The 13538-nt window shown below is 44.3% G+C and overlaps 1 protein-coding gene across 6 annotated transcripts in view; it reads left to right on the top strand.

Moving 5' to 3' along the window:
• syne1a (spectrin repeat containing, nuclear envelope 1a) overlaps positions 1-13538 on the top strand; it is a 123313-nt gene that overhangs the window by 27190 nt on the left and 82585 nt on the right. For all 6 annotated transcript variants that reach the window (XM_068724679.1, XM_068724676.1, XM_068724678.1 and 3 more), the window contains exons 15-42: positions 17-113; positions 1307-1512; positions 2002-2166; positions 2296-2448; positions 2754-2897; positions 3057-3233; positions 3384-3542; positions 3737-3901; positions 4121-4255; positions 4550-4711; positions 4851-5059; positions 5135-5243; positions 5358-5522; positions 5619-5786; positions 6311-6475; positions 7136-7276; positions 7375-7535; positions 7748-7904; positions 8559-8786; positions 8897-8995; positions 9558-9745; positions 10586-10709; positions 10847-11013; positions 11205-11358; positions 11471-12126; positions 12382-12561; positions 12736-12889; positions 13176-13334. In XM_068724679.1, coding sequence (XP_068580780.1) covers positions 17-113; positions 1307-1512; positions 2002-2166; positions 2296-2448; positions 2754-2897; positions 3057-3233; positions 3384-3542; positions 3737-3901; positions 4121-4255; positions 4550-4711; positions 4851-5059; positions 5135-5243; positions 5358-5522; positions 5619-5786; positions 6311-6475; positions 7136-7276; positions 7375-7535; positions 7748-7904; positions 8559-8786; positions 8897-8995; positions 9558-9745; positions 10586-10709; positions 10847-11013; positions 11205-11358; positions 11471-12126; positions 12382-12561; positions 12736-12889; positions 13176-13334 — 4947 coding nt within the window. The remainder of the gene's footprint in view (positions 1-16; positions 114-1306; positions 1513-2001; positions 2167-2295; positions 2449-2753; positions 2898-3056; positions 3234-3383; positions 3543-3736; positions 3902-4120; positions 4256-4549; positions 4712-4850; positions 5060-5134; positions 5244-5357; positions 5523-5618; positions 5787-6310; positions 6476-7135; positions 7277-7374; positions 7536-7747; positions 7905-8558; positions 8787-8896; positions 8996-9557; positions 9746-10585; positions 10710-10846; positions 11014-11204; positions 11359-11470; positions 12127-12381; positions 12562-12735; positions 12890-13175; positions 13335-13538) is intronic.

Below are 13538 nucleotides of genomic sequence, written 5' to 3' on the forward strand. Positions count from 1 at the left end.
ATTCCGTCTTCACCAGTCATTTGTGGAGAAGCAACATTTCTTTGAAAATTACGAGGCATTGTTCCAGTCCCTGAAACAGTCTGCTGAGGCCTATGTCAATGCTGACAGCTCCGGTAAGAAATCTAAATATAGACTATAAATGTATTATTTGATATGTAACGGACAGTATAATCTTAGATCAGGGGCATGCTGTATGTTTTTTTATTAACAGCAATTTGGACCCGACTGATAAACGTTAAATAACTGCATTTAGGAGTTGCAGATGCAGATAAAATCCTCTGTGAAGGAAGTCATTTTACATTATGATATGAATCAAGCTCACCTTTATTGTTCCTTGTCAATAACTCAACAACCAGTGGGACTTTCTCTTCCACTAGCTCAGTGTGCCCCTGTCTGGGTTTTACAGCTTGGGTAGATGGGGAGAGTCTGCAGGCTACAGCTAAATGAGGTTCCTCCAGTCCCAGCTCTCAGTGGGGAATACGACCCCATTTGCTAGTTAGGGGCTGCTCCACTTCTGCAGGTCTCTGGGCGCAAACTGAGCTAGCTTGTTGGTTCCATTAAGTTTCAGGGTTGTGCTGCTTTAGGGTATGCGGAGCGGAGCAGTGAGGTATAGCGAGAAATCAGGACATTTGAGGCTTGATTGGTCGACCCCACAAATGAAGTGCCCCCCCACTGTCTCTACCGTACCCACATGAGCCTTGCTGGTAGTTAGCACCCTGGGCTCTGATTGGCTGGATGAGAGATCATTCAGATATTTTTAAAGGCCCAGTTTGAGGTCTACACTATGCTGAGACAGGAGAGGAGAATAAGGGGATTGGTATGGAATGATTTACCATTTAAAGGCATAATACTATCTGATTAATGTGTATTTGAAACTAGGATATTTGTTTTTTTGGTGGAGTCATTTATCAGCCCCACACTGGCTGACAATAGTTTGTGGTACAGGACTTGTGAGACCAGAGCGTTCGCACCAATGAAATGGAAGAACGCACAAGCAAAGATAACGCGTCTCCCTGTAGTGAGAGTTTTGAGGTCAGAGAGTTGTAGCTTTATCAGTCTTCATGTTCCCTGCGGCTGGCGTTTCTATGAATATGTGTACCGTATGTGCACAGTGCCTCAAAGTGACGCTGTGTAGCTTTTGCTAAACAGCGGTCATAAGTGACAATTATAGAATAGTAGCCTATATTTAAATGCTAAAACGTAGTATAAGACAAACACAAGTAGAGAAGAGCCCACAAGTCATCAAACTGACACAATAGTAACAGTTACATAGCAATACCTAGTTGTTGTTGTTTCACTCCTCCAGTGGACGAGGGTGAGACGGGAGTGCGCAGGTTCATGCGAGAGGTGGTGACCCAGTGGAGGAGTCTGTCCATGGAGGTGCGCAGCGTGAAGAGCATGCTGGAGGAGGTGCTGTCCAACTGGGAGAGGCACAGCTCAACGGTGGCCTCCTTACAGGCCTGGCTGGAGGACGCAGAGGAAGCCCTGAGGCAGCCAGAAAATACAAAACGGGTATGACATTAACTCTTAATATTGTAGGAAACCCCACCAGACGTAGACTCAAAGTTGTTTTTTGTGTACACAGATTAAGAGTCTCTTCATACATGCACTTATTTGATGGACTCAAATGCTTCAGAGTAGTAGCAATCAAATCCACGTCAGCCCAATTTCAAGCATTTGGTCTTTTAAGTGGAATCCTATTAGCAGTCTCCACTCAAGTATCAAATGATCTCCTTGACTTACAACAAGCCACTAAGGATATTCCACACATGTCACATCGCCATGGTTACCTCACATCCCCACAAAGGATTAGACGGCTAATTACCCCAGTTTTTTATTGTCCTTTCTTTGTTTCTTTCTATGAATTCCTCTCTTTGTCTCTTTTATGATTAGCTTTCTTTGTTCTGTCTTTGGGACTCGTTCTGTGGTGTTTTTCTTTGTTCCTCTTAATTTGTCTCCGTTTTTTCCTGTCTTTTTTTAATGAGTCCGTCTCTCATCCAGGAGTTTTTCAGGAATCTCAGCCACTGGATGGATCAGCATGCGGCCATGAACGACGCAGGGAATTTTCTCATTGAAACGTGTGACGAGACCGTGTCGCTTGATCTCAAGCAGCAGCTGCTTCTTTTGAACGGACGATGGAGAGACCTCTTCCTCAAAGTCAAACAAGTAACAAACAAAAACAAGAGACATACTTACATTGATTATATTGTATACCTAGGTGTGTATCTAGGTGGATTTTAAGATGGTAGTTTTAAGGTTAATCCTAAACTTTATACCGACTTTCCTTTACTGCAGTATGCCCGAGCAGATGAGCTGGAGAAGTGGAGAAAAGACTATCTTAAGGCCGTGTCTGCCCTTAAAGAGCTGCTGGACACAGCAGAGGCAAAGCTCAACGTACCTGTCCAGGTGTCTTTCCTCAACGTCAGAGCCTTTCTGCAGGACGTGGAGGTGAGAAAATCAGACTGCCCGGTTTTTCTATCTCACGTTTATATCAGAGTAGAGTAAGTAAAGCACAATAAACACCAAGGATGGTATGACATTGTTACGGTTACAATTTATTAGGTTGGTAGCATCACAACATCCCTATTAGATGCACATTTAGTAAAACCTTTAAGTCACTGCTGTTTTGAAGTAAGAGCTGCAGACAACCTTGTTACATTTTTTTTTTTTTATTACCAAAAGCATTTTTTACGAAAGCACATTCAATTTAAGGATGTTCAAGATTCCCCCTTTGCCTCCACGTCTCATCTCAGAATACCAAGCAAAAGGTTATTGCCATGGAGACACAATACAAGCTGGCTGCCCGCAGTGCTCAGCTCCTTGCCAAGGATGCACCACAGGATGAGGCTGCCAGGGTCATGGCAACTATGGGAACGGCCAAAGGTCAGCTGAGTAAGGTAGGCATCGCTCAGAAACATGAGGAGTTGTATGAAATGTATCTCAAGTCTTTCTTTGAAAGCACCACCATTAGACTTTTTAAAATAATATCCTCGTCTGACATCGTTGTCACATCCTGTGTCACTATTTAATGCCCTTTGTTGTTGTTTTGTCTCCAGGTGAGAGAGCGGTGTCCGTCCCTCGTGAGGGAGTGTCATGTCCTTCTGCCGCTGTTGGAAGAGATGGAGAAACACATCACTGCTTTTTATCAAGCCCTGGAGCGGGCCAGTCGCATCACTTCGGCTGCCAGAGACCCAGACACGCAGACCCAGACCCAGCAGAAACAAAAGTGGCAGGTTAGATATGGTGACAATGAATACGATTGGACTTGAATGGTTACCAAATAGAAGCATGACTGTTTTTTGCGGATTTATAAGAATGATTTTGAAATATTTGAATGAACTGTCATCAACACTCTTGAATATTTGTTGTCTTTGTTTCCTCAGGATTTGTTAAATCAGCAGCAAAGCTGTAAACGCTGTCTGTCAGTGATAGAGAGGAATCACCACACACTGCAGAGGGCGCTCTCCACCAGTAAGGTGCTCCGAAACGTCGACCTGTCCCTGCTACAAAAGAGAGTGGCCGAGATACAGGGCTCGGCACAGGTTAGTGTTCACAGACCAGAATGCCACACAGACACCGCATTACCACATCGCTGGTCATATTAATTAGGTTACAAGAACATCAAAAGACCCAGGAGGCAACAGTCAGCGCCCCAACGTAAGACAAATAATGTAATTACACTCTATTACCGATGAGACCAGTTCCAATCACCGCTACCTACTGTCCGTCCTCTCAGGTTTTGCTGAAGGAGGTTGGGGAATGGAGAAGGCAGGAAGAGGCCAACAACTGCCTGAGGAGGAGGTTTGAGGAATCAAGACAAGAGCTGGAGAGAGTCCTGAAGAAAGCTCAGGGCTGCTTGAGAGAGACTGGAGACGCTGAGGAGTTACTGAAGAAACACCACGTAAGATCAAACCCATAACTTTCTGCTGTAGCTTATATCTGTAGAACAAGAACACTGGCTGCTGAATCTTTTCCTGACCGACAAACAGTTACAGTGTGTAAAACAGCAGTAAAAACAGAACTCAAAATACATCTGTAAGTCATTTTGTTGTTCGGTCTTCATCGATATAAACTCAAGAATTGATTCTCGTACTCATCGCTTGTATTTTATTCTGCACAGGATTTTTTTGGCCAACTGGACCAGCGGTTGCTGAGCGTGTTCTTGAAGGCTTGTGACGAGCTGACTGACATCCTACCACAGGAGGAGCAACAGGGGCTGCAAGAAACTGTCCGCAGGCTGCACAAACACTGGAAGGTCAGGGGTCACCATGCTTTAACACTCTCACTAATTACTGTACATCTCTGGAGGCGCTTAGCTGATACTTCATTAACTTAACCAGGAAGACCTACGGCTTTGATAGAGTTCCCTTCAGTGTGTTTTCCAATTAACCTGTACTAGTTAGATTAAAATGCAACCCTCTCAGTGTTTACGTCTCCCTAGAGGATATTTTGTCTCTTGACAGTTTTGGGGATGATATAATGTGAGACTGTAACTCATTTATATTATAGTATATCTTATCTACCATGTCTCCTGTACTCTGTTCCACAGGACATCCAGGGCGAGGTACCGTCTCACCTGCTCTGTCTGAAAGTGAAGGTGGAACAAAGTCGAGTGGCTGTGATCGTGCAAGACTGCAGAGTGGAGCTGGACAGAGAAATCCAAGCCCTCTCTGATACCTGCACCAGTGAGCGAGTGATCAAAGAGCACAGAGTGAGCCTCGGATTTGGTAGAAACTTAAAAACCGATTAAACCAGGAGTGAGAGAAGGAGAAAGATAAAATCACTTAATGTCATCTTCATCATCGTTCTGGAGCGTTCTAAATTCAACATTTCCTTTTTCTTATCTCCAGACGTTCTTCAGGGAACGACAACCTTTGACTTTGTGTGAGAAGAGGATTAGAAACATGGAGGATCTGTGTCACGAGTTGCCTGACAACGACCCGGCTTATCGAACGCTAGACTCCGCAAGACGGGCTGTAGAAGAGGTTACAGAGCAAATCAAAAGCACCCACCTCAAACTGGAGCATCACCCTGATAAGTGGAAAAAGTGGAATGAGAGGTAAACGTTGACAAAAACTCCTGAAAGTCTGAAATTTCACTGAAGGGGCTTCAAAGTAGTTGTTCCTCTTTCTAGGTTCTGTGAGCTTTCCGATTGGCTCTCATCTCAGAGGAGGCAGGTGAGGCTCTTGAGAGAGACAGCGAGAAGTTCCACCCATCAGGAGCAAGTTGATGCTGCTGTTCAGGTGAGCCAGCACATTATATTTGCTGCTGTAAGCACAAAGAATAGCTGATGATTCAATACAGCTCAGCCTCGGTAAAACCTTGCATTCCCTTTTTTGTGCTTCCACCATCTCCAGGCACTGCAGGAAGAAGTAGATGCCCGAGAGGAGAGCCTCTTGTGGCTTAAGAGCCGTCTTGCTGGACTGTCTGAGGTTAGCTCTGAGCTGGAGGTCCAGAGACAGAGAACAGCTCTGGCCAAACTCTCAGCTGACCTGCGGGCACTCCTTTCTTCACTCTGTCAGGTATTCGAAGATGTTCCAAATGCTCGAAATGTGTCTATAGCCCGTGTTGTCTCAACTAAATCTTTCTGTCTGATCCTTTGCCTCCCTCATTCACAGTGGGGTGAGGAGGGCTCTGCTATGTTCCAGTACAAGGAGCTGAGAGACGAGGTGCATGGTGCTCTGGAAGAGGTTCTAAGAGTGCGAAGGGAGGCTGAGGAGCAGACCAGCAGGATCCTGGATGCTGAGGACCTGGAGGAGGCCAACCAACTTTATCTTATTCACCAGGTGTGTGTAGAGAGGCAGGAGAGAGGTGATGTCAACTGTGTACAGATATTTCATTTACAGAAGCTTCCATCTCAAGGAGAAGCTTGACATAAGGATCAGGCTGTTTTGTGTGTTTTCTAGCCTCTTTAATTTCTGTATTCAAATGTCTTACACTCAGTTTTTTTGTATCTTGTGAGGTATTTCAGAAATAGTTTGAACTGCCCCTCAAAGTCTTAGCTTTACTGACCTCCAGTGGTTTACCTTCTTTCAGTGACGTTCATGTGTACTCTAGGACCCTGCGACGTCAATGTGTGTTTACAATGTTACAAGGTTATTTTATTGTCACTGTACAACATGGTTGCACAATGAAATGGTGTAGATGGAGGTGCTACCAAGGACACTTCGGGATCAGGGCTGAAACATTGCAGGAAAACACTGCTTCTCAGCACGGCGTTAAGCATCCCCTTCAATGATGCTCTTTTTGCTTCAAAAAAAACATATTTGTCACCTGACATGTTGTTTTCTTTACTACGTGTTTGCTATAGCACCACCAAAAGCGCCTGCATGCTAACAGGAGAGAGGCAGAGCTTCTGGTGGCGCACTGCCACCAGCTGCAGAAAGGGGAGGGGCTCAGTCAGTCTCTGCGGGAGCTGGAGGGAGCCTTCAGAGACGTCGACCACAAATCGGGGGCAAAAGAGCACAACCTGCAGGTAGAACAAGTCTGGATTTTTTTTTTCTCACATGTCAGTATGCTGATGTTTGCATGTGTGAGTGTCCACACAGACCCCTGCAGGTGTCATTGATCGGTCCATGTTGAACCTTAACCAGATATTGATTATGTGGTGTGTTTGTTTTGTTTGAGCCTGTTGTCTTGGGATTTGTTTATATCTATTTTATCGCTGTCTTCGAATTGATCAGAAAATCAACATGTGTCCTGCATGAAAATGTCTAAGATGTATGGAATGCACACGTTCATTTTCAAGGGAAAAACCTCACAGTAAAAGACCTTAAATCAAAACGGCAAAACATCAGGGATGAATGTCAAAGGTTCTGGTGTCTGTCCCTCTGAATAAATCAAAGTTAAAGATCCATTTTAGACAGACCTTATTACGCCAGCGCTAAATAATTAAAGAGAAAGAGATTGATGCCGTTGATGAGTATGCATTGAAAAATGAGATAAAAAAATTCATTTTTGTTCCTTGTAACAATTTAGTCCCATAATCTAGGATTAAATTAAGGCCAGAGAGGGCTTTTGTTAGTTTGATTCTTTGAATAAAACCAAACACTACCGTACCCATTAGCTCTGTATGCACATGTCATATGTTCTGTATTAAACTGACATTATCCTGCTGTTTCTTCATCATCTCAAGGAAACTCTGAGCTCCTGGCAGAGTTTTGAAGCAGAAAGAGAAACCGTTTGGAGGTTTATCAGTAACACCAGCAAAGAGCTGCACAAAGAACTTATTTTCAACAGTCTGGACAGCCTGAAAACTGAACTGGAGCAGAACAAGGTGTGTATATATACATTAAGTGTGTGAGTGCATGCATGTAGAGCATGCTCTGTATTTGCTCTTATACAATATATTAATTTTTTTTTGTGTGTCTGTAGGAGCTCCTCACAAAGGTTGAGGAGTTTTCTGTGCGCGCAGCCTTCCTCCTAGAGAAGGCAGAAGAAGTTCAGCTCGGTCCGAAGAATCACACTCTTCTGCTACAGCAGGCCGAGTCGACCAGAGAAGAGCTCGCACAACTTCAAGACCACCTCAACAAGAAGTATGTCCCGTCCTCATCCCAAGCTTAGAGTACACTGTAACTTCCTCAAACTTCAAAGTCATAATTTCAGGTTTGATGTGGAAAATTGAAGAAGCAGCTTTCATGTTAAATGGTCTACTTGTGTGCCAGTTTGTTCTCATTCCTACACTATATCTAGATATGCACGCAGTATATTTTACTGAATTGTTCTCGTCTCATCTTGTGTCTCCCAGTGTTGTCCGGCTGGAGATGATGTGTATGTGGTGGGAGCGCTTCTGCAGCGAATCAGAGGCTTTCTCTCTGTGGATCAGTGAGAAAGAGGCGGAGCTGGAGGCCGTCAAGTCCACCTCCTCCTTAGATCCTCTGGATAAACACATCAGCACATTGGAGGTATATCATTTTTTCTCTAACTTGTTTTTTTTATATACTTTTTCTAATACTGACTGCACGCTGTATAGCGACAGACATGTCACAGCTTCTCCAATCATCTTCTGATATTCATGAATAAATATGCATCATCCACATGTTTTTTTTTTTTTTAGTAGCTCCCAAGAAAATTTGTCAAAATTGCTGTCTGGCCTTTAGCCTGGAGTGTACAGTATCAGTGAGGCCTGAGGGTTATTAAGATTAAGATGAAATAAGATTACATTTGAACACAACCCTAAAGGGAAATTGGGTCAGAGGAGCTGCAGCGAAGACTAGGATATAGAGAATAAATTGATCATGTTGAAAAAAAAATGTAATCTTGGATTTCCAGACCTCAGCCTTGTTAATCTCATGGAGGTGGAGAGAGGAGAAAAAAATGTCAAAAACATTTGGGATAACAGGACTTAAGAAGTCCTGCGGCAGCCATTTGATTCGCTGTGAGTTTGAAAACACTTCTAGAATCAGCACAGCCTGTTTCCCACCCAACTTCTGTGTTTGCACTTTTCTAGAACTCTATGAACCTGAAGAGACATTATTTTTTTAATCTATCATAGACAAAGGAATATATGGAAGATGACACACAACCTTGTCTGTTCTGTCTTGTTCATTGTCCCACAGGCTGTGGCAGCAGGTTTAGAAGAGAGAAGGGCAGCCCTGGCCCACATGGAGGTGGACTGTGAGGCCCTGTCGAGGTGTGTGACCCCTGGAGAGGCTGGACGTATCCGGGCCCGATTTGCACAGATGAGACGCTGCTGGGAGGAGTTGACGGGGAGAGTAGAGCAGCTGGGAGGACAGCTCAACCAGAGCGCCTCGTACCGCCAGAGATACAACGATAACCTTGAACAGGTATGCAGCAACACATAACGGAAAGGTTTGGTGCAGAAATTGTGATGAAGACTTTGCAGGGCCACCGGTTAAATATACTTTTGAATAATTGAAGCTGTTGTCATTTTCAGGTCAAGAAAGCAATGGCTGACCTTAAAGAGAAGCTTGACCGTCCGGTCACATCCTGCTCATCTTCATCTGAGACCTACAAAAGCCTCCAGGATCATATGGTAAGAAAAAACACAAAGAATGCCTTAATGTGACATTACTATATGGCACGGGTATTCAATTAAAATTCCAAAAGGTCCAGATTGAGAAAATCTCCTCGTGCAAAGGTCCGGAACAGTACAATAATATCTAAATTGCATGCATGAGCTAACTTCAAATCACATTCATCAGACAATTTGTCTAATTTCAGATTAGATTTTAGGAAATGAGCTCACGTCAAATCACAAATTGTCTCATGCATGACATTTTGAAAGGCTTTAATTTTGAAATGCTACATCAGAATGTCCTGGTTCTCTCTGAGTGACACCTTGAGGTGGTCTGCTATCAACCTGAGGTGAAATGATTTCGTAACTATGCAACATTTCCTCTTAATAATCGTCACGGTCTCTGAACATATGAGACACGCTGGTTTTAAACTGTCCGTGGGAAGAATGAACCTATAAGAGTCTGTGTGAACTAATTTAGCGCATTGTTACTCATCATGTTAGTAGGATTTATTGTTCAAGAGTTTGTCGCCGTTGAGGTTTAACGTTCTGATGACAAGTACATATCCGTTTCCTCCAGGAGGTCTGCCAGGCTGTTGAGCAGCTGAACCCCAGGCTGATGGCTTTGTGTTCGGCCGTGAAGAGGCTCGGAGAGGACAGCCAGCTGGAGGAAGAGGTGGCTAACCTACAGAAGCAACGGCGAGAATTTTTGGGGAATGCAACAGAAAAGCAATCTACATTACAGAGCCTTCTAGCACTTTGGCAGAGGTAAAGAGCATCAGTCTGTGTTAATCTCATGCATGATAAACTGGCTTTGCTGAGCAAATTCCTGAATGTTTTACTATTGAATACTCAGACATGAGACATCCTATTTAGCTTTTAAGACAATTAGTCACCATGAGCTTAATTATATTATTGCCAGCTGCTGTGATGCCTTGGTGGGCTGTTTGAATATTTCAGGGGTTTGCCACAAACTGCTCAAAAATGTCAAGTCGGTTTTGGCCCCTGCGTCACACACTCATCTTATCCTGATTGTAAAAATCCTGCTATTTCCTCTTTCATTTCGCATGTGTTCTTTCCGCTGAATCCTTCTCTCTGTGCCAATTTCCTCTTTTATTCCCCGAATCATTCCCTCATCCTAGTGTGACGAAGAGGAGCGAGATCTTGTCTTTGACTCAATCCGCCTGTCCTCCAGTCAGCCATCGCCTTTCTACTCTAATAATAGGCTTTTCTTATCGCTTCCTTTGATCATACAATAGACTTGGACAATAGACTGGAGCGATTGTTTCTCACTCTTCTGTATTCGTCACATTTTAGCTGTTTGTAGAGTTAAAGCGTCGGTGCTTGTTTCATTGTATTCATCCAGTCAGTGGCTCTTTTTAGATGAAGTACATTTTTTATGCCAAACTTCAACTGAGTGTGTGTGTGTGTGTGTGTGTGTGTGTGTGTGTGTGTGTGTGTGTGTCATTGTGTGTGTATACTTTAAGATCACAGGTAACTAAGGTATTGTTAGATCAGTATTTATTCTATTCATTGTCAGAACAGTGCTGCATAAATCACATTTCATTTGAATACTATTTTCTTAATGTCCCGCCTTTGTATCTACAGATTTGAAAAGGAGAGTTCGTCCATGAAGAGCTGGTTGAGCAGGTGTGAGTTTGTTTGCTGTCCAGACTCAGACCTGCTTTCTGCAGACAAAATAAAGCTTAGGAATGAACTACTAAATGTACAGGTAGGTCATTTTACTATTATCCATTTGCATGTAGACTGTTTATTTTCCCTTCTCAGTTTTATTTTTACCTCACCAATTACATCATTTTGGCTATTTTTGTGTGGCATCGTTTTTTAAATGCGTGTTCACTCCTCCAGGAGATGCAGGGGGAGACGGCATCCTATGAGGCTCTTCTACAGGGTCTTGTGAATCTTGCGCTGTGTCTGTACCCCACAGCGCCCGAAGCTCGTACCCAAGAGCTCAGCGATGATCTCGCACAACTACGGGAAAGATGCACCTGTGTGAAGAACAGCACATCGCACAGGCAATTACCTTGTTAGACACATCACACGGATAATTTAACTTTAGTTATCGATCCAGAAATGGCATCCAGAGATTGTGTGGTTCAGCTTTTTTCCCCTCAGGTTGTTTGTTTTGTTTGAATATACACACACCTGTCAAAACAATAATCATGTTCATGTCCTTAATCCAAACTGCCTTTCACCTCTCTTTTAGGCTGGAGCTGCTGGAGACACAGTTGTCACAGCTGGAGCAGTTTGATCAGGCCCTGCTGACTATGACCCAAAGGAGCGAAACCTTCCTGTCCGGCTTGAGAAGCTCTTCCCAGGTTGATATTACTGATCTTGAGTCTGCAATTAGTAAGCTGAAGGTGAGAAATCAATGCTTTGCTGTCAAAAATGATGTCCTTTATAGCAGGTTTGCATCGATTACTGTAGGAGCTAATATATATACATTTGTCAAATTGAACCATCTTGTTGCAGGAGCATGAGGCTCAACTGCAGGCACATGCGTCGCTGAGAGACACTCTTCAGCAGAGAGAGTCCTCCCTGCTTCGCTGCTCCACTTCAGAGGCCCAACAGCAGCTCCAGGCCTGGAGAGAGGACTGCCTGCAGCCCCTCAATGAATCCCAGCGTCTCCTACTCCTCCGCCAAGAATGCCTGACTGAGCTAAAAGCTTTTTTTAAGAAACATGGAGCGGCGGCTCGGGCTGTTCGCCGCCTTCACGAGGCAGTGGAGGGCAGAGGGAGCTGGGACCGTTCGAAAGCGGAAGAGCTGCACCGTGGGATAGGAGAGGGGGCTAAAGACGTGGCCAGGCTCGAGGCTGAGGCGGTCGGGTTAGATGGGCAGCTAAGCAAAGCGCACCTTAACCTGAGTGGGGCGGAGGGGCGGGGCTCCAGAGACGCGAGCCATCCTCAGGCAAAAACGTCTTGCCGGGGGCAGGCGGTGGCCCTCACCATTGCTTTAGAGGAGGTGCAGAGGGGCGTGGGATGGAGGCAGAGTGAAGCAGACGCTCTGGGGGCATTATGGAGCTCCTTTAGGGAGAGGAGGGAGGAGGTGATGAAGAATTTGAAGAAACTGGAGACTGAAGCGCGGCACGAGGGGGCCAGAGAGAGCTCTGTACAGGCTTTTCAAAACAGGTGTGTAAATGGTAATCAGGCTCCTGGATCTATTATTGTATCATATTTAACATAACTGTAGTTTCTTTTGTAAGATATATGGTTGAATATACTTTCAAATGCGTCCTCTGATCTTTCTGTAAGCCAAACTCTGAGAATACAATGTATGAATGATGCCAAACCATAGATCCAAATCCCTTTTAAACTTTTGATATGTCATGTTGGAATCAGGCTAGTAATCCCCATTGTTTTCCTCTGCATCTATTTTTCTCCCAGGTTGCGTTTTTTCGTCCAGCTGGATGATGAGCTCCAGTCCCTGCAGCATTCCCAGCGGTGGCTGGAGGAGAAGGGAAGCCAGCTGGCCCAAAGAGACAGTGAGCTGGCTGGGGAGGCTCTCAGGGAGGTAGCTCTGGTGAAGACAGCCTGGGAGAGCGTCAGGACTCTGATCTCCAACGGGTAGGGATGGAGGACGACAAAGGGATTTTGACTTATTCATCTCATTTAAATTCCTTGGCTCTATTTGTATATTTATATTATACAGCACTTGCAGAGTTTGTTGTATTTTTTATAATTTAATCCAGTGCCAAGTGATGGTTTTGACTTTTTTTTTTCTTCTCTTTTCTCATGCAGTCAGGAACAGAGTGGAGTTGTAGTAGATCTTCTCCGTCAGTTCCACCACTTGAAGTCAACCCTCACCACCGTCGTTGAGAATGCTCAGGCTGTTGCTCACAATCTGCCCGACCACAACCACAACGCTCAGGAGGCCAAAAGGACTTTAACACGAGTCAGTACCTCTTTAGTTTTTCCCAGAAAAATTATTAACAGTTATATTTAAATTTTTTTCTTTTCAAATGATGCATATGGCTGTTACAATTTTTTTTTTTTTTCAAATTTTTTTTCCTTAAAGATCTTCACTATGTAATTCTGCAGCTACTGTTTTCCAAGTATCCGACTGTAATGTGTATATTTTTTACAATAAAGTATCTGTTGCCCTCCTGTTTGTACAGTATCTCTCCCTTTAGTGGTGGTCTGGTGTCATTCTCTCTCTGCTCTCTTCTCTGTCCCTCCAGCATGACACGGTCCAAGCCGAGCTGAGAGAAAAACAGGAAGCAATGGACCGGCTCATCAGCACCGTGGAGGACCTGCAGAGAGAACTGGAGAAGGTTCCCAACTCTGATGCAAGCTCCATCCAGAGAGACATGGAGGCGTTAAGAGACCAGTGGCTGGAGGCGAGTGGTAGTTGATGTAGAACACTTGCTGTGCCGTGCCACTATTTCAGTAAAGAAGCGCTGACAGCTGACATCACTGGGCTGTTTTTAATTTACACTAATGCATGATATATTGACATGCTTGAGGGAGCTGGTCAGACAGAGTTTTGTGACAGTAATGAATTGTCCTCATCCTGGCGCGTGGTACTTCATGAATTCCGTCTG

This window comes from Cebidichthys violaceus, unplaced genomic scaffold (genome assembly GCF_023349555.1).
Source record: "Cebidichthys violaceus isolate CVI_PGR_0920_01 unplaced genomic scaffold, fCebVio1.0.p SCAF_31, whole genome shotgun sequence".
Classification (NCBI taxonomy): domain Eukaryota; kingdom Metazoa; phylum Chordata; class Actinopteri; order Perciformes; family Stichaeidae; genus Cebidichthys; species Cebidichthys violaceus.